Raw genomic sequence first — 21,544 nt, 5'->3', positions numbered from 1 at the left:
TTTCCCCTTCATAATGCAAAACTTCTGAAATAAAAATTCTGGTCTTCAGTTTTTTCTAAATTTAGAGATCTCCTCTTTCTCCTTTTGAAAAATGAAAGTCACAAAGGGTATTTTTTTTTTTAACTGTTGGGTTCTGAAAAAGTCACTCAATGGAATTAGCCAGTCCATTGTTGGAAGTCAAGGGCTAAAAGCTGTGGAATATTGCGACTGTAAGTCATAGAGCTTGTAAGCAGGGGCGTGTAATTCTAACAAGCATCCAATTATATTATCTACAAGGAGGTCCAGGACTGGAACAGGGGCACATTTTTCCCATGAGAACTTTAGGACACCTTAGGATTCAGGTAAGGGAAACTGCTAGCTGTTCATGGTATTTAGACACTTGCACTGGTAGGCATGCTCCTTCCTAGGCAGCACTTTGTTAAACAAGTTCTTAGCTCTACTCAGTATTCTGAGCCATTACAAATGTGCTTTAAAATTTAATCTTTTGAAGATTAAAATTTCAGTGAGAAAATTTATTTGATATAGAAAAATTTCAAATATACTTTTAAGTAAAAGAAGAGTCATAAAATGATTTCCTAGGTCCAAAAACAAACCAACAAAAAGAGCTGCTGTATATTTTGAATGCTATTCTGTGTCTCCTATGCTCTCAAACTTGAAGATACATAAGGTAAGGAATATGTGTGCTTACAAATTTCCCTGGTCATATTAAGCAGCCCCTAAATAATAATTCATAGTTAATGTGAATTACACCACTCACTGTGTATCTGTTGAAGACATTTTTTTGCACATTTAATGCTAATCAGTTCATACACTTTCTGGTCTTTGTTTAAAAAGCCCTAATTAAAAATGACTGTGTTTTCCAGCTGATTATTGCCTGTAAAGAAAAACTATATAAATTATGGTGGAGAATGTCATTATCTCATAATTTTTTGAATAGGCTTTGGATTAAAATAGTCTCTGTTTCTTGTTAGGCACAATTAAGACAACATCCATATTATATGTGCTTAGGAAAATGGGAAAATAGGTGTAACTAAAAAAGAATCTCACTTTGTAGAATAATGCAATAGTATAGATATTAGTAGAACTTGGTATATAAACTCACTATAACCAAAATAAATAGAATTTAAGTGCATTATGAATGTACATCCTTAAATAAATCATAAAATAATTATCACTCATAATTTTTACTTAGAAAATAATCACATTATTTAGTTTTACAGAAACTTTAGAGAAGTTTTTTTTAATGTTTTATTTATTTTTGATATAGAGTGAGACAGAGCATGAGAGGGAGAGGGGCAGAGAGAGAGGGAGACACAGAATCTGAAGCAGGCTCCAGGCTCTGAGCTAGCTGTCAGCACAGAGCCTGACGCGGGGCTCGAACCCACAACCGTGAGATCATGACCTGAGCCGAAGTCGGAGGCCTAACCGACTGAGCCCCTCAGGCGCCCCACAAGTTTTCTTTTTAAGATAGAGACATTGCATGTGTATCTGACAAGTGTTTTTTAATAAAAATTTTAACTAGAGACATGGAAGGATGGAAGAGGAAGAGAGAAGGGAAGAGATGAAGGAAAGGAAAAAGAAAGAGAGAGAAAAGAGATTTTCAAAGAAAGTTATCCTCTCAAAAATATTCAATTCAGGGGATTGCAGGTTTAATTTAATGATGAAAATGGTGCTATTCATAATTTAAAAATACCCTTTTGTAGCTGTTTTAAGATTGTAGCACAAAAAAGAGATTGCAGCACATTTTTCACTGATTTTTTTTAAGCTAGCTAAAAGTCTGCTGCATTTGGCAGATCTGTTGAAATCATACCGGGTTATAAACTTTTGGGTAAAAATCAAACATTTTTAAAAATATCAAAAGCAAGAATCAGACTAATTAGAAATTAGGGTCTGTTTTCCTTTGTGGTTCATTAACATGATCAAAAGATATTAAGTAAAATAAGAGTCCCAAAACTCTTCTGATCACTAGTAATTAGTAATTATAATTTTTAGGTGATTACATTTGAATCAATACTCATATGTTAGTACCAAAATATCACTCCAGAAACTCAACCTTGTAATTTGCTTTATATAGGTGGTGACAAGTACTATTAAGGGTATGTCTTTTCTGATATTACTAGTGAAACAACCCTGATAAAGTAAGTAGATCTGAAGAAAACTCAGGGAATATTTCAGGTTACATCCATACTCCTTGCACTTACTTGCTGCTCGTAATAGGCTATAAAAAATTGTCTTTTTCCACTTGTATATCCGTCATCATAAACCTCACTATATACTCCACTCCATGAGGGCAAAGATCTGTCTGAACTATGTGCCAGTATCCTTGGTTCCTAAGACTCTGATACATTAAAGGCAATTAGTAGACATTCATCAAACTAAAATGTCATGTCTTTCCAATGGCAAGGTCCAATACATTTCATTGAGTCTCAAATTCCACAGTATCTCTAGGGAAGTATTGTAGAGATGCTTAAACTATTACTTAATTGGTCAAAAGGATAAAAGAAAAAAATTTTCCTTTGCCTCAAAAACAGTACTCTAGGAAAGGAAGGCAATGAGTACATAATTACAATTTACAGTTTATGGAAAATGGAAAACATATTATTTCTTTAAATTGAATGAACTTAGAATATAGCTTAAATCCCTGAACAAGAAAAAGTTGTACATTATCTGGTCTTTCTCATTCTCACCTCATTTCTTAGCATTCTCCCTTATGTTTCCTGCATTCTGGCTACTTCAGCCTATTTTCTAAACCTTGAGTTTCCAAACTCACATATTAGGGTCTTTGCAATTGCTTGTTCCTCCTACTTGGAATAACTTTTCCCTAGACCTTTGCACGTATTTTCATTTTTATGAATTAAGTGTCGGACAGGGTTTCCTGTATATATCTGTCTCAAGAAGATTTCCTTGCTTATCCCCAGGACCTTGATCTTTTACCATGTTTTATTTTCTTCAGAGCACTTACCAATATATGAAATTATCTATTTGTTTACTTGCTCATAGTTTGTCTCTTCCTCTTACACTGCAAGATTGTAAGAGGACAAACTGTTTTGTTCACAGCCATAGAAGCTGTAGTTCCACTGTCTTGCACTGAACTTGACACACGATAGGTATGAATGAATACTTGTTGAGTGAATGATAGATGTAAGCATATATAAAACACCAAAAAAGGAACAGTCCTTTGAAGAATGAGAAAAAAGCAGAGCTAAGAGATAGGAAAAACTTCCATGCAATATTGTTTGGGCTCCTGATTAAACCAGACCTGTAGTCAGAATTATTTTTTTCCTAATGTGAGTGAATACATTTCCTTTTCACTTGATCCAGTTTGGGTTGGGTTTTCTATTACTTGCAACTGAAAGACTACTAACAAATACAATTGTCATTCAGTGTAACTACAAGTCGAAATCCTGGAAAGCTGATTACAATTCTATTTAAATAAGAACATTGTGACATTAAGAGTTACTCTGAATAAAATCCTGCTACCTCATGGAGTGGCAGCAAAGGGACCTCTAAAAGAGGTTATTGTGTGTGGACTGAATACTTTCTGGATTTCCTCCTTACTTAAGCTTCTACACTTTTAAAAATAAAATGCCTGATACCTTTTGTTAAATAAATGACACTTTTGAATACTTTGGGCTTTGAACTTTTCTTCAGCTTAGAGTGGTAAATCTCTTTAATTTTTTGACTCTTAACATCTACATCTAATTACTGTGTTTTCTTTTCATTCTCCATTTTTATAATGTTTAAAAATATTGTAGAATGCTTTGTTCTCTCTAGACAAAAATCTATTGAAAAAACATAACTAATGAATATGTATTTACACCATTTTCCATCAATCTTTTAATTTTTTTAATGTTTATTATTTTTGAGACAAGAGAGAGACAAAGCATGAGTGGGGAGGGGCAGAGAGAGAGGGAGACACAGAATTGGAAGCAGGCTCCAGGTTCTGAGCTGTCAGCACAGAGCCCGATGTGGGGCTAGAACCCAGGAACGTGAGATCACCACCTGAGCTGAAGCCGGAGGCATAACCGACTGAGCCACCCAGGCGCCCCAGGCTCCCCCATTTTCCATCAACCTAAATAGAACATTGGTATTTGTTGTTCTTTTAAAAACATATCTAGGAAGAGCACTGGGTGTGGTATGGAAATCAATTTGACAATAAAATATTATGAAAAAAATAAAGAAAATAAAAACATAGCTATACTTCGGTGCACCTCTGTGAGAAAGACCATTAAAATTCTTCCTATTTATGAATAAGAAAGATGTATAGACAGAATATATTTGATTAAATACAGAGGGAGTCAAATCTGAGGTCTAGACAGTCCTTTTCTCAATTCTCTATCCAAATAGTTCTAATACACAGGTATGGCCTAGGGGGATGGAGAAGGGCCAATAATCAGCTCAAATGGGGCACTGATCATTTACTTAAATTAGAAATTAAAGGATTTGAACTGATTTCAAATACATTTTAGGAAGCCAAAATTATAAATGATCTCTTAAAAAGGAAGAGAACCATAGAAGTGGGCTTTTGCTTTCTTACTCTCTGACATAGATTTACCCGTTTTAGCCATGATGTTCATTGAGGTTGTCTAGATCCTCCTCCTGTACAAAGACATCTTTCGTATTCCAGTTTTCCCTCCCTATTTAGGTTTTAACTGCCTGGTTTTAAAATTAAAATACTTTAATCACAGCTTTTTGGATGGTGTGTCTTCTTTGGGTTAGATCTATTTTCGAGGGCAACTTTCATTTAGAAAATGTGATTCTGTGGATCTTCATGTGTCTGCACATGTTCAGCATCCTCCTGCTTTCCCCATGGTTTGCATTATTAAAAAGCTTTGACATGGCTCATCAGAGCTGGCTGCTGTGTTCCAGAAAGGTTCCCGTCAAAACAAACTCAGCACCCTGGGGAACAGAGGGGAGGCCAGTTGATTTCAAAGAACACTACCTAAACCCTCCAAATATTTTGCCTTTTTAAAAAACGCCATGATTATGACTAGTCTAGCTCTTTGTTTTAGAGTTTGTACTGTTTTGTACTGTACTGTTTTATAATTTGTACTGTATGTTATCAACCCCTCATTTGCTGAATCATAAGACCAAATGGTCACCAAATGACCTACCTGGACATTTAATATCAGTGTGCTCAGAAAAGCCTCTGTTTAAGGACCTAGCTGTTTGAGATTCCTGTCAACTGATACAGATGAAAAGGAAAGGGGGAGGCTCATCACAGGGGTTCTGTTGATAACACTTCATTTAACGTATTTCAGTTTAGCAACATGAGACTGCAAAAAGAAAACTATTTTATTTAAAATGACAGGGCAACTCTGTTACATTCACTGTACATATGTCCCTCCCAGGAAGTGATGATAATGATAATGGGTACATTTACAGTTTAACTCTATGGGGTGATTCTTCTCAAATGAATTCACCTCTTGAGTATGACACATCCATATCACATCTCAAAGGCTCACAAAATTGTTATTTCACAGATATTGAAATACCAGAGAGAGAGGTGTTCAATAGCTATTCAACAAAACACAAAGCAGCTGTACAGAGCAAGGTATTAGGGATATTCTAGCATTTAATTGATATGCCCGACAGTGTTTAAAGCATAAGAATAAAAATAGGGCAATTTGAATGTGGCGATAATTAGCTGAGGCTAATGTCCTCTTCTGTTCGGAAGTTTTAGGAAAAATGAGGTATGTAAAAAGTACCAAGTCCGACGGTTTCACAATGGATCAGTGATTTTATCTGATCTTACATTTACAGATGAGTGGCAGTTCCTTTTTATTAATACTAGTGAAGCACTCTGGATTATTTAGAGATACCACACTCAGAGACCAATTCCAGCCCAGATAGTCAATGATTATTCGGGATCTTGACCTGGAAGGGTCTAAGTTAAATACTAGTATTCCAGGAATTTTACATATTGGAATTTACCTCTCTATCAACTATTACTGCTCAAAAGTTTTGTGGCCAGATAAAATGTAAAAAAAATATTAAATAAAGTCAACAGTTATATTGAACAGTATTTTTCAAACTTTTCATCATGGAAGTATTCCTGTGAAGGCTTAGTCCTTCCTGGTCCATTTAAAACTTAAAAAAAATCTCTTTCACTTTGTGTGGTTTCTCTTTAAAGAATGTGTTGTCATAATATTAAAAATAATGTTTTCATAGTGTCAGTGGTGTTTCAACTTGATTGTGGTTACACTGCGTGTGGACTTTTGTACTCAGCCTTTTCCCCCAGATGGCATTACAGAACGCGATCTCAAAGTTAGCAAAAAGCTTTATTTCCCACATCTCCTGTTAGAACTAATTTTCAATTAAGATGAATCATGATTATCCTCGGATTTCTCATGTTCCCAACATAATGCTAATCTTGTATGTGTACCATGGTTTGTGACTCATGGTATTAAGCTACAAATTTCTATCCTGTAGATGAGTGTGTACTGAAGTAATGCTTATTTGATAGCATAGAACTATGTGATTGGTACCATTACAGCAAAAAAATAGGTGGTCTAATAAGAGACATTGGCAATTCTGGCATCACTAACACAAGCAACTGGCCACCAAATCAGAAAAGATCACCATTCATTACTGCACTTGTGAAAAAAGATCAGGTAACAATATAGCTTCGCTTCTTGCTTCTGAATTTGAAGCAATATTTATAGGGATATTTGCAGCTGAAAGAATCTGATTGTGTCTGAGTAGCTGGCTAGGGCTGTTTCTGCCTTGTTGGAAAGTATTTCTTTCCCTTGTCATAACTCCCAGGTGCTACTGCTGAGCAATGGGAACATCACTGCTAGAAGTATTTGAAAAGAACAAAAAAAGAATTGATTCAGACAATTTACGTGCTCCTGTCATTGATAGAGACACAACTGTGACCGAGGAATATGACTAGGGTCACAGCAAAGGTAAAAAAAAAAAAGCACCCAGGAATTCTTTCTTGTCACTGGCTTTTGAGACTAACTATTCTTGGTTGTTGCAGGCAATATACAAGTTTTCATCAAGTGCCAAGAGACATTTCATAGTATTTGCAAGTTGCTCTTATAATTTTCCCGGGAGGTGGCTACTTTTACAATGGCAAATCACTTAAGATGCAAAATTCAGATGGTCAGCACATCTATGACATATAAGAACTTCTTTGTAACACGGAATTATAAGTCTATTCATTACCAACAATTGTGTGAGTGGTGTGTGGAGTTGAGCACAAATATTCTTCCTCCTAAGATAACTATTTTAAGGCTGACAGTGTGTCTATTATTTTTAAAGGAAATCATTTATTCTTACAAAACAAATGGTATCAAGAGATCAGTTACTATCACATTGGAAAGGCTATCTAGGTTTTTAAAAGATTGCAACAAATAGTTCAGAAAGTCATTTAAGTAAGGGAATATGTTGGTGTAAAAATGAAAGTCACTACTACATTAATCCATTCTGTGACAAGATAGTAAACTATACACAAATCAATTTAAACATCTGCTAAGGAATTTAAACAGATTCAGAGCAGCAATACTGTATATGAGATTCAAGGACCAACATGGCTAAACGATAACTTAACTAAATAATTTTCCTTAATATGAAAGGTAAAGTATTTGTAAAATTTCCTTTAAATGGGATCTCTTTTACACAGAGGTTCATGATTTCATGCTTTCATTCAGTTATTTTCCAATATTTAGCAATAAGCTACCTACGAGGACACACATAAGTTACAAGAATATCTCTGAAGAGCTAAATATACTTCTTTTTGTTGTTTAATAAAAAGAATGGTTTTGGAGTAGAATCCAGAGGGGAGAAAAACTAATTTTTAAAGAAACAAGTGCACATGTATTTAAAAGGGTTTTATTATGCAACACCTGAGAAATTAAAAAAAAAAAACCTGCTGATGACCTTAATTTTCTAATCATTGGCAAAATAGATTTCTTGGCTTTTGCCTTATCAAGGCATTAAAAAAAGAAAGAGAGAAAAATTAACCAATGACAATATGTCAGGTATTAATGAAAACAGTCCGTAAGCAGTAAGTTCAAGGACATATAACTCAGCAAGCAACACTACCCATATTCTCCAATGCAGATTTTGAAGAGACCAGATTTCTTTTTGTGTTTTCCTATTTACAGAACATGATTCCTGTTTGCAGTTTTTTTAAAGGTTCATTGTGAACCCTCTAAAGGTTTCTTTATCATTTAATATTATAAATAATTATGTTCCTAGGCAGCAGTTCAAAGCTCAGGACAGCACTCGTACAACACCACAGGCAGGTCAGGTGACCTTTCTCCAATTCTCCTCTCTCTGGTGCCGAGGACAGACAAAGTGATATGTCTGTCATACGCCATTACCATTAGAACAGAATCTTGTTCTTTTATTACAACTGAACTCCGCCAGATTTCTCAGCAGGAATGCTAAGTGAAATCAATGTCTTGGATTTCCAGGCTGAGCTTGGAGGTCACAGCCACTCTATCATTTCTCAGCATTATCCTTTCTCGTGCGCGCACACACTCCCCAAGCCTCCAACTGGCACACAGCAGATTGAAAACAGCATGCATCAGAGGACTCATGCTGTACAATTTTACAGTCTTTTGGAGCCCCCTCCTTTTGATTCCCCCCTTCCATTTTTTTGCAAATTGCAAATAAGTTTTGTTTGTGTCCTTCTCTAGAGTTGTAAGTCAAAGGCAAAGGCACACCTAGGAAGAAGGGCAGGCAATAAAACCCAGAGAATACGGTTGATTTTTGACAGCTGCCAATAAGATCATTTTCTTTACATCATCACCTGGATGTGGCTGACAATCTATTGTTCCAAACAATAAATATACCTTCAACATAAAACATCAATTTGGTTTACGCCAGGTAGGTATACAGACACATAAAGTCCATTGATAAAATAATTCTATTTTATAGTAAAATAGACATAAAAATTCACCAATAAAACATGCAGAAAATGCCTATAGGATACTAAGAATTGATTGTTTAAAAATATAAATAGAACACTAAATGATAGCTATATTTATTCTATATAAATAAAACAGCTATGTGAAGTGAAAATGTTTATGCCATGTATAAATGTCAGTTTCACACTGCAAGGAACTAAATTCATGCACTGAAATGGGTCCTCTATTTACTATTGGTTGTATCTTTTTGGCCATGTTTTTCATTAAAATAACAGTGATATTTATTGGTCTGACTATTTTTAATGCACTAAACTTTACTGCTGAGCTAAAATACAAGCACATTTAAGACATTTTTTCTGACAAAAAGAGTGATTGTAGACAGTGTGCTAGAGGACACTGAGCAGAGAAAGAATATATTATTATTAAATCATGTTATTACCTAAAAAGAGGCACTTTACTGTTGGTTCAACTTTTAATGTCTTTTACACAATTGCAAATGGGAAGAAACACAACATCTACCATTGTCTTAAACTTGACATGACAGAAGATTCAAGGAGGCTAGTTTTGAAAAAGTTATACTGAGTTTTAAAGATAAGCCATAAAATATATTTTAAAATTATGTATAATCATAGGTATAGAAACAAATCCACTTTTTCACTTGTACAAAAAAATGGAAGTTTATGAAACTATAGAAAGTGCAGAAGATTGTCACTGAAATAGATAATAAGTCTGCTTTGCACCTGCTATATAGTGTTATATAGGGTTCTGTGAATGTCTAGAACCAAAAAACTCATAAAGCAGTGTTCTAGTCTTGGCAAAGCAAACCACCATACACTTTTGTATTTGCCACAGTTACCAAAAAAGTATCGCTGTAGCAACTACTCAGTAAACACTTGAATGGATGGATGATTGATTGAATGAATGAATGAATAGATGCATAAATGGATGACTGATCGACATCAAAAGCTTCATGATTATTTGAGTAAGTAAATTGGGGAGAAGATAATAATGATAAAAAGTTAATCTAGAGGTAATAAAAAACTCATTAGTTATTTACAAGTGAACTATATAGTCTAAAATCATAAAATGAAATGTCTTCATGCAAGCATCATTATGAAACATGGTGTGAAACCACATTAATAAGTGAAGGGAAAAATCCAGAGAATAATACCTCATGGAATTATTTGTGTGTGATGGTAGCTATGCTGCTACAGCTATTTATTTTACTCAAAATTAGACCATACATGCTATATATGACAATTGCTGGTCCATGAAGACCTCAAAATATCACTGCCTTAAAATTAAATTTAAGTTAACAAGTGTTATAATTATTATCACATTTTAAAAACTATGCTTTACACTGATTATAAAGAAAAGCAGAGCAGATCTTGGGTGTACATTAGGCACAGAATATGCAAGGTCCATTACCCAGCTGAAATAGTTCTTAAAAAGTGTGCTTCTACGTTTCCCAATATCACAGCCATTAATATAATAATGGGAACTATATATTTGCACACAGTGCAGGTGAATTATGGTCTAAGTTCCTTGTCCAGTTAAATTGTGCTTTCAAATGTATTTACCTCTTAATAATATGGAAAAGGCCATTAAGAGTTTTCGGGAAGATGGAGGCTGGAGTACACCTTCCCAACTGATCCTTCTCTTTCTCAATTCACCTTTTGAATTAATAATGTTAACTGTGAAAGGCACCTGTCAGGGTACTAGCACAGGATTAAAAATAAAGTCTTCGAGTTTTTCTCCCTTTCAGAACATAGAAAATTCTTTTCTCTGTGTATTCTTTTCAACTGTTGAGACCATTCCTTCCCTGTTACTCTTTCCAGTATTTCCAATACGGCATCTGGGAAACGGATAAGACAAACAATATTCTAGCTAATTCAGCAAAAGTTGTTATTTTGGGGGTAAATTAACTGTATCAGTTTTTTTACATAACATTTTCTAATAGAAAATATATGTTGTTATTTCCCTGAGTCATCTCAGGAAAAAATACTTTATGGTCACTCTTCTGTCTTCTTTCACAGAAAGAATAATATATTCACATATCCTCATCTAAGACGTTGAGGGTCTTACAAACACAAAAATATTTCAGTTTCAAATTTTTCTGCTTCTCTCTTCTAAGACAGTAAACTATTTGAATCCTCTTCCAGTCAATCCTTGTCCATGCTGTCTCAATAAATGTTTCCTTAGTTCCCAAAAGAGAAGTATTTCTAAATAGTCTTACTTCTAACACTATTATTATCTTCATATCTTTCATGAAAATTGGGTGGATGCTATATCTAAAATTATATCCACACTGCAGCACATTATAGCAGTTATTGATATTTAAATAAAAAATTTTCTGTATGCCCTATCTTTATTCATATTTTAAGGTCTACTTTAGTTCCTCCATTTTAAGGAAAACTCTCCCAGGATCTTTCATTGAAAGTAGCATGTTTATCCTAATAACTTCTAATGCACTTTATCTGTAACTTTTTATAAAGCTTTGTTTCATAGAGTATGGGTATCTATTTGATAAATTGTAAGCTACTTGAATACAGCATATCTTATTTATTTGTGCATCACTCACATTTCTAACGATGGCTATCAATGCATGTTTCTTGAATAAATGAATGGCTTGATAAATGTATGTTATTGACCCTTACTGATCCTCTTAGACTCTTACCTCCTTCAAGACCCAGAGGTTAACCTGATTGCTGGTAGATCATAGATACTCAATAAATGTCATTGAATGAAAAATAAAACTGTAAATGGCAAGACATGTAGCTTCTTCAAAAGGGTACCTTGCTTTTGGGCGGTGGGCTGTTTGTGCTCTTGTCTGTGTGAATGCTGGTAGGAGATACAGCAGCACCGAGGTTGCTTTGGGGAATGCCTGGGAGCTTTCCTCCTGGAGATACCTGCATTGCAGCTAGCTGGGCAGCATATAACTGCTACAGAAGAAACGGGGAGAGAGAGAGAGAAAGAGAGAGGGAGAGAGAGAAAAATGACTATCAGTAATAAAATAAATGCACCTCTCAGAAAGTATCTATATTCAGATGTGGTAGTTTTCCTGTGAGTATTCTTGTTTACTGCCCTGGAACATTTAAAGAAAGAAATTGTCATCTCAACTTCCATGACTTACTTCTCTGGGGAGAAATGACAGATATCACATATAAGAGATTTCAGCTTTAGGATGTCCAGGGACTCCAAACAAATAACAGTCATTCATGTTTACTCTTTCTCAATGGCTAGGGAAGACAAGTATATCATAATATTTGGTCAAGACCTCTTTTTGCTCTATTTTAAAATGTACACAGTGTGTTACAAAAGAATGTAGCTTCATATACAAAGTAATTTTCTTACTTTCTATATGTTGGTTCTTTTTTTTTTTACATGTTGAAATGGGCACCTGTAACAATACTTTTTCTAATCATTAGTTGTATAGAAATACAAAAAAGCCATTGAGAGGGAATGGAAGGAGGGTATTTGAAGAACATTATCTGGTCAGTCTACCTACATTGATAAAATTAACTGGATGCTTGCCAGAAGTCCACTTTATGTCATGATATATAAACACAGACAAACCTGAAATTATCTTGAGGATTAGAGTTTTAAGGAATACTGTCTAAAACCTGCACTCTTTCACTAAGCCACTGCATAGTAATTCTTATTAAACAACCAGTAAGATATTTTTCAACAAATTAATTTAATAAAAAGAAAATTTCACTTTGATAATAATTGTCATGATATAGCATCTTAAAACAAGGAGAAACTGTTTTAGATTCAAATAGTGACATCAAATATCTAGATTAATTCTCTTTTCATCTCCATTTATCAATTTGTGAAAATTTTAAGATCTGGATGGAAAAGGTATGCGTGTGTGTGTGTGTGTGTGTGTGTGTGTGTGTGTGTTGGAATGATTATATTATTCTTTATTTCAGTAAGTGAGAAAAAAATAACACAATGACTGGGAGTTTATATATTTTTTAAGGATCAGAATTGATCCATTTCCCATACTTGTGTTGAAAAACCTTTGCATTCATAGGGGTACATGTACCCCAATGTTCATAGCAGCACTTTCAACAATAGCCAAATCATGGAAACAGCCTAAATGTCCATCATCTAATGAATGGATCAAGAAGATGTGGTTTATATATACAATGGAATACTACATGGCAATGAGAAAGAATGAAATTTGGCCATTTGTAGCAATGTGGATGGACCTTGAGGGTGTCATGCTAAGTGAAATAAGGCAGAGAAGGACAGATACCATATGTTTTCACTCATATGTGGAACAGGAGAAACTTAACAGAGGACCACGGGGGAGGGGAAAGAGAAAAATAGTTCAGGAGAGGGAAGGAGGCAAACCATAAGAGACTCTTAAATACTGAGAACAAACTGAGGGCTTATAGGGTTGGGGGAGAAGAGAAAATGGTAAGTGATGGGCATGGAGGAGGGCACTTGTTGGGATAAGCACTGGGTGTTATATGGAAACCAACTTGACAATAAACTATATTAAAAAAAAACCTTTGTGTTATATCCTACAATTCAAAAAAGTAGTTTTTTTCTATCCTCACCCTAAACTGTTCATGGAGAAACAGTTATTAAGAAAACAACCAATATCCCAAAATACCACTTTGCAAGTTTAAATTTTGTCCTGTAAAATACATGTATTAAGTTACATATACTGAATTAAAGAATATTTTAAAACATTGTCTGGATTGCTATAGTATGTATTATAAATGTAATACTGCATTATATATTATATCCTTGTCTTTAAAATTTATTCCAGTGGGTATTATGCCTAGAGGTTAACAATACATACTACTGGTTTAGTATACACTAAATGTAGGATAGCTTCATAACTCTTAAAGATTGACATTGAACATTTTAACATCTGTAGATCAACAAATGTGAAAAAAATAATTATTCAAAAACGTAATTTAATTATTAAAGATTTCATAATTTGAAACAATAATTGACTATTTGGGTTATTTAGATAATTAAATGGATGGACCAGTCACTCATAAAATGTGACGCAATGTTCAAATATTAATCTCTATAGACAGACTCACAACTTGCAAAGAAGTATAAGAGCTACCATTGAAAATACAAGTATAAGTATACTCTGAAACACTTTATTGAATGTAAAGCTTGGAGATGACATACACTTTGAATAAAGAATATCATAAACATTCTTTCATCATTCATATAAATGCATTGATTTTACCTTTTAAATATAAAACTAACATTTATCTTAATTAAACTGTCCTAAGAAATACTTTTGAGTGGAAAAAGGAAAAACCTTACATTTTTAAAATAGGTGGACCCATTTAAATATTTTTAAAGAATAGTATGGTATCATTCAGTTTACTGGTACTTGTATACAATTTAAGATTTAAAGTAATTTATGATGAAGATATCAGGAGCTACTAGTGAATCAGAGTATGGCTAACATCAGGTAGCTCTACATTTCTTTCAATCTCCCATATTGCCCTTTTCCTCATATTTGGCTTTCTCCTACTTCACCAATGTTTGGAGGTAGGAAATATCTATTTCCAATACATTTTATTTTGTGTGACATATACGTCCTTCTTACATTTATGTCATATTATAGAAGCATGAAAAAGTCCTCAAGTCTTACAGGATCGACAACACTTCAAATTTCCACAGATAAAATAAATCAGAAATTTTAATACTTCTGGGTCCTAATTTGGACCTAATTCACAGGTTAAAAGGAAATTTCTTAGTTTTAAAGAAGCTGACAGTGTTCCTCATAGCTGGCTACTATGTAAGGGTGGGCAACTTGCCAAAAAGAAAAAAAAAAATGCTGCTGTGATTTAATTCAATCTCCCAAAAAATTAAGTTCACTTGTCCATGCAAGTGCAATTTAAATGTGCATCTAATTTTAAAACAAGGTAATATTTCACTTCACATATTACATGTTCTTGAAGCAAAACCAAGAAGAATAACACAGAACCACTGGCTGATCTTGTTGAGAGGGAAGGGTCACAGGATCTAGTGGCAACTGGAGGCCATCTGAGTAGCAAGCATCCTGTAACTTACAGAGCCCACTCCCCCACTGTAGATGCTGCCTCATAATTAATTGTGCATCCATATGTTTTTTTAAGCTTATTTATTTATTTATTTATTTATTTTTACCGTTCTTTTTTTTAAATTTTTTTAATATAACACAATTTATTTTTTTTAACATATGCAATTATTTCCCATCGTTTACAATACAGTAGTTACAATGACACTCCAAACAGAAAAGCAAAGTAAAAAATCAAAACACCAACTTCTATTTCATGTAATTAAACTTAGGGTGTCATGCTAAGCGAAATAAGTCAGGCAGAGAAGGACAGATACCATATGTTTATTTATTTATTTTGAAAGAGAAAGAGAGCATGAACAGGGGAAGGACAGAGACAGAGGGAGAGAGAGAGAAAGAGAGTGAGAGAGAGACATAGAGAGAGTCCCAAACAGGCTCCAAACTATCAGCGCAGAGTCCAATACAGGGCTCAAGCTCACAAACTGTGACATCATGACCTGAGCTAAATCCAAGAGTCAGATGCTTACCTGACTAGCTATCCAGGCACCCGTATCTCTATAGTAACTATATAAATCCTTCAAACAAAAGCCTGGCTAACATTTTTTGTTAAAAGAATAGAGATAAAACAAGATAAAATCAGAATTACATATGATGTATTATGATAAATATACTTTTATGGAAAACAGTTAAGTTGTTCTAAACATAAGAAACAATTTGAGAGATCTTAAACATAAAAAGCTAAAGCTTAAAGGGAGCACTCATTTCATGAGGTTAACTAGACTAACAAAAACTGTCTTGCCTTGCAGAATAACGTTACTTTTATCTTGAAACTCTTGTTCTAATCTCTAAAATTCCCCTACTTCACAGATCATTAGGTTTTCAACCCTTTATATTACTTAAGCTATTGTGTTTTTATTCCGTTTCTCTTCCTTTATCCCTATACCTACTTCAGACAATGATTTTTTTAAGGAAAAAAATCATATAAAATAAAAATCATATAAGGTAAAAAGTTATACAATCAGTAAAATCTATCAACCGATTTCCTAGTGTCTTCTTGGAGCTCATGTGTCCATAAGTATGTAATTGTACCAATAAAGAAATTCACAAGGTAATATATATGTGCTGACTTCCTACTATATACTCTGGACTGTACTAGTACACTGGAAGATACAAACAATGTATAAGCATAGCTTTTTCTATAAATCAAGATTGATAAACATAAAACAATGAGCATATAAGTGTACTATAACTGTATGCCACTTTTAAAGTTGTGAAGGGAAAGGAAATGAGTCAGTGCGATCTCATGTTTTCATAGAAGAGATGTAGCTAAGCTAGAAATAAAAAAGGAGGTGGCATTCTAGGAAGGGAGAACAGTTTAAAGGCAAAGGAGCAGGAATGAGGTAGTTGTGCAAAAGGAATACAGAGGATGGTGTAGAACAGTTCCTGGCAGAAAAGACAGTGACTAATTGAATGCATACCCCGGGGCTAAGTCACCTTATAGAAGATCTTGAAATAAAGACAAAGAATTTAAATTTTGTATGAAGGCAAGAGAAAGCCACTGGATGTTTGAAAGCAATATATGTGATGTTTCTAACTAGAATAAAGATAAGACAAAGTATCAGTTATGAAGTTAATCAAATTTAGAAGTGATAACTTTTTATTTATTTGAGATATATATCTATCTATATATATCTATATATATAGATATATATATAGATATATAGATATATATCTATATATATATATAGAGAGAGAGCACAAACAAGCAGGGGAGGGGCAAAGAAAGAGGAAGAGGGAGAATCCAAAACAGGCTCTGTGCTGAGCCTGACACGGAGTTTGAACTTGGCAAACCGTGAAATGATGACCTGAGCTGAAACCAAGAGTCAGACATTTAACCGACTAAGCCACTCTGGTGGCCCAGTAATGAACATTTTAATAATAATTTGAGTTGAAGTAACAGTTGTGGAAATGAAGATGAAAAAAATGACACCAAGTTCATAGCCTAGTGGGCACATAAGTGACTACAAAGTAACTAGGAAAAACAAAAGAAAAATGAAACAGAAGAACAGAATGAATAGTATACTTTATATAGTCTTTATTTTATATAATATGTAAGTATTCACCTATCATATATTCTCATTTGTGTATATAGTCATTATAGTATCTTGTTAGACAGCTAAAATACATACATGTATTTTCTTTATTTTTTGAAAAAAGAAAAAAAGAACTAACACACAGATTTTCCTATAGTTTGTATTGTGATAATGAAAATGCTAGACTCATTCCATCTACTTCCCTGAAAGTATAGCTTATTAATTTTTTCTTTTTAAATATTAAGGGTATGATGTACTGTATCTATAATAACATGACCTTGACTTATATTTATCTTAACTTAATCAGTATTATTTTTTCCTGTAATGCACCACATGTACCAAAGCACTGGGTTGATATTTCATTAGTAGGCATTCTTCCTGTTGAGCTACAGTGTGGGGTCAAAACAAAAATCTGATAGGATGATAATTAACAGATATTTTAACCTGTGCTAATGAACTGTTGCTAATTTCAGGGAAAATAGTACAGTTGTGTTTGGACAACTTGGCCTTTAAGCCACCAGTAGATACAATTATATTTTCTTACGAAGGTACCATGTTTACTCAGCTATCTGAAGCTAGCAGTTAATACTCAGTGAAAGGGATGGAGAAATTCCATAAAACAGACTATTTAAAGTCTAAGGTAGACTATTTCATTTCTTCTTTGAGGTGGTAAAATTTTGCTACCTTTTCATAATAGGTTATTTTTCCCAAATTGTTAAAATTACAACTTCTCCAATTGCTGCAACCGTAGGGCCTAACTACCATCTGGAGTATTTGGATTGAACTATTATGCACTGACAGAAATATCTATCACTGGTTGGTCCCTCAAATCATTTACTGACTAGTAAACTCCTTGAAGGCAAGGGTTTTGTCTCTATTATTTAGCACTTTCTCAGGAAGTCCTAAAGGCAAGGAAAAGTATAAATGAATAAAAGCATAGATGAACTGCATAAAATAATACCATTAATTTTCAACAAACATCAATCTCTGGTATGTATTTAATATATATTTAATAACTTTTTGTGAAAGACCTTTTGAAAACCTGGAAGGAAATGGCAGTGTTTTTACTACTTGAGGAATTAGAGAAAAGACGCAACAGTGATGTTTATACAACTTCCCATTCATCCATTTATTTCATTTACTTACACGGACAAAGAAACAATGCATTTCAAAATCTTATCAGCATAGGAACAAAATATAGTATAACACACTTACTGTAACCATGATTATAACAGTAAATGAATAAGTCGATGTGGAATTGTGAACCAAAAAAAACTGATAAAGATTATTAGGAAAAGTTAATATCTTAAAAAAAATAGAGTCAGACATTTAAGCATATAGATGCTTGTAGCGGTTTTGGAAAAGACAAATAGGAAATGCCTTCTTTCTGATAAAGAGATATACACTATTTACTCACTGAATCCTAAATATTTATTATTCAGAGAATAAAAAAGTACTTGCAGGGGCCATGGTCGTTAGAAGATGTTCTTTGGGATCCTTTCCTCTTGGTTAGTCCAAGAGGTCCTTTGATCTTGGTTAGATCCTTTTTTTCTTGGTTAATTTTATTTTTTTTCTTCATTTTTTATTTAAGAGAGAGAGCATGAGCGAGAGAGCACACACACGAGCCAGGGGGAGGGGCAGAGAGAGAATCTTAAGCAGGCTCCATGCTCAGCACAGAGCCCAATATGGGGCTCAATTTCATATCCCTGGCATCATGACCTGAGCCAAAATCCAGTGTCAGACGCTCAACAGACTGAGCCACACAGGTGCCCCTCAACGTTTAAATTTCATTTGAAATGGGATCTATTATCAGATCTCCCTTTTGAGTGCCCAAGCAATCTTAAACCATACTGGCAGTTTCTCTGGAGCTGGTAGCAAATGACAGTGTATGGTTTTTATCCAATTATCTTACCTTCCTTTACTGCACGCCTGGATTAAAACATGGGGACATTCTTATTGGAAAAATAAGCAAAATAAGCAAAATAAGAAATGTTCACCATTTTCTCTCCGCCTCTATTCTCCCTTTCTCTGACTCCCCACATCTCTCCTCTCCAAATCACAAACCTCAGCATATAAGGTAGGAGAGTTAAGTAATAAAAGCATCTAAAGAAAAAAAATGATGATTGAAAGTGTTGTCTTTCCTAAATGCTATGTAGTAAAACATACTGATTCTTTAAGTAAATTTGTAAACGCTTACATTGCCATTATCTGAATGAGGAGTGTTAACAGACAGCACAACCATTTCATATAATTTTTACTAAATTAATTGTTTAAAATTATTTCTATAAGTAGAATCATTTTCTCCAAATGAAATATGCAAACACCAATACATAAAAGAGAGCAAAAAGAGGTATATTACATAACTGAATTTTACATATTTAAATATTTAATCAAATGAGACCAATACATTTTTAATTTACCCTAAGAATATAAATAGGCAATGGGACGAACACTGAAGTCCTTTAATCAGCCCTGAGGGCCAAGAAAGCCCTACCTCAGAAATAAGCAGCAGTCACTTCTGAATGCTCTCACATACACAGACATGTATAAGTTTTTAAAAAGAACATCACAGAACTAAAACCCCCCTGATTAATAGTCCCTTGAAGTTCAAATATACATACAAAAATGGTAGAAGACTTTAATCTTAAGTGCAGGGACTAAAATCTGGCAACAAAAACTAACATACATACAATGTGTTAACTACTTAGAGCTTTTCAAATGTATGTGTTGTCATTTATAATTATTTAAAAAATAGGAAAATGTGTACTTCTCTCTCAAGTGTAAATCAAACTTAAAAGATGTATATCTGATATGTAAGAAAAGCATTTGTTTGTTTTTTTAAGGGCAGAAACAAGGAGTAATATTTGTAGGAAAAAATTCAGAAAGCAATTTCAAGGCTCCATAAGTGTTATCTTTATAGCTTAATTTCAGCTTCTTAATGTAACTTAAATGTGGAGTTTAAAGAGAAACTAATGTACTGGAGAAAATCTTTCAAAACATATCAGCATGTTTCATTGTGAATAAATTTGCATTGCACATTATTTTTCATAATGTTTCTTCATAGAAAATTATCAAAGCAACTTGAGTTTAAACATGGACTTCTTTCCCTAACATTGCCAGCTCTTCTTTCTGATGTTATCCAAGTATATTGCAAGAAAAATAGGATAGGTCTTAAATTTGCTGGATGTCAGGGCAAAAGTGCAAAGAGAAACTCACATGGCAAACTTATAAAAACTTACAATTTACAAATTAAGCTAATGAAGTATTTAATAAAATGTTTCATTCCCCCACGCTGACAAACATACCTTCAAAATACCAGAATGCAAATGAAAACCACAAAGATGGCTATTACAAAAATACTAGAAAATAACAAATGTTGGCAAGAATGTGTAAGAATCAGGACCTTGTTGATTGCAGGTGGAAATGTAAAATGGTGCAGCCAGTATGGAAAATAGTATGGTAGTTCCTCTAAAAACTACATAGGATTAGCATATGATCCAGCAAACCCACTTCTGGGTATATACACAAAATAACTAAATCAGAGAGTGTAATCGATATTTGTATACCCATGTTCGGAGGAGCATTAGTTGCAAGAGCCAAAAGGTTGAAGAAATCCAAGTGCCCATCAATGGAGGGATGGATACACAAATATTATTCAGCCTTAAATACACAAGGAATTTTGGGGCACCTGGGTGACTCAGTTGGTCGAGAGTCCAACTTACACTTAGGTCATGATCTCATGTTTGTGAATTAAGCCCCATGTCAGTCTCACTGCTATCAGCTAAGAGCCTGCTTCAGATCTCTGTCTCCTACTCTCTCTGCCCCCTTACCTACCTCTTGTGGGCTCCAACTTTCTCAAAAATAAATAAACGTTAAAAAAGAAAAACAAAATAAATCCTGACACATACTATGACATGGATGGTCCATGAAGACATTATGTTGTGCTAAATGAAATAAGCCAGTCATAAAAGACCAAATACCTATTATTCCATTAATACAAGATGAGGTGTCTAGAGTAGTCGGTTTCAGAGACAGAAAGAATGGTGATCGCCAGAGACTTGAGTGAGGTGAGGAAATGCACTTAATTGTTTAATGGGTACAAAATTTCATTTTGAAAAGATAAAAATTCAGGAGATGGTTGGTGGTGATGGGTGCATCACAATGTAAATGTGCGTAATGCTACAGACTGTACCTTTTAAAATGGCTAAAATGGTAAATTTTATGTTATGCATATTCTCTCCCCCACTTCCACACAAATTATATGGAGGGCAAGTTTGAATTAGATTCTTGATCTCCTTGTGCTCCATGTTGGGCCCACAGCCTGCACTCCTTCTTTTCCTGTCCCCAGCGCCATTCAAGAGAAGACACTTGGCTTTGGTCCTACATGGCCTAAATTTCCTGTCTGTGACTCACTTGCAAATGGCTGCTAAAATAGGGTCCAAGATGTGACATGGCTACCAGCCATGCTAGACATGAGCTTTTAAGGAAGTCCAAGATAAAGTTAGAAAGATATTCTAGGCAGAGTAAAC

At 34.1% G+C, this 21,544-nt stretch overlaps 1 protein-coding gene across 4 annotated transcripts in view; it reads right to left on the bottom strand.

Moving 5' to 3' along the window:
- SOX5 (SRY-box transcription factor 5) overlaps positions 1-21,544 on the bottom strand; it is a 398,183-nt gene that overhangs the window by 57,990 nt on the left and 318,649 nt on the right. Inside the window, exon 9 of one of the 4 annotated variants that reach the window (XM_029955693.1) lies at positions 11,675-11,821. The exons of the other annotated variants lie outside the window; for them this stretch is intronic. Within the exon in view, the coding sequence (XP_029811553.1) occupies positions 11,675-11,821 (147 nt within the window). The remainder of the gene's footprint in view (positions 1-11,674; positions 11,822-21,544) is intronic. 4 annotated transcript variants of the gene reach the window in all.

Source organism: Suricata suricatta, chromosome 10, assembly GCF_006229205.1.
Source record: "Suricata suricatta isolate VVHF042 chromosome 10, meerkat_22Aug2017_6uvM2_HiC, whole genome shotgun sequence".
NCBI lineage: Eukaryota > Metazoa > Chordata > Mammalia > Carnivora > Herpestidae > Suricata > Suricata suricatta.
The sequence above is the reverse complement of the archived record's forward strand: the minus strand, read 5'-3'. Positions and strand labels throughout refer to the sequence as shown.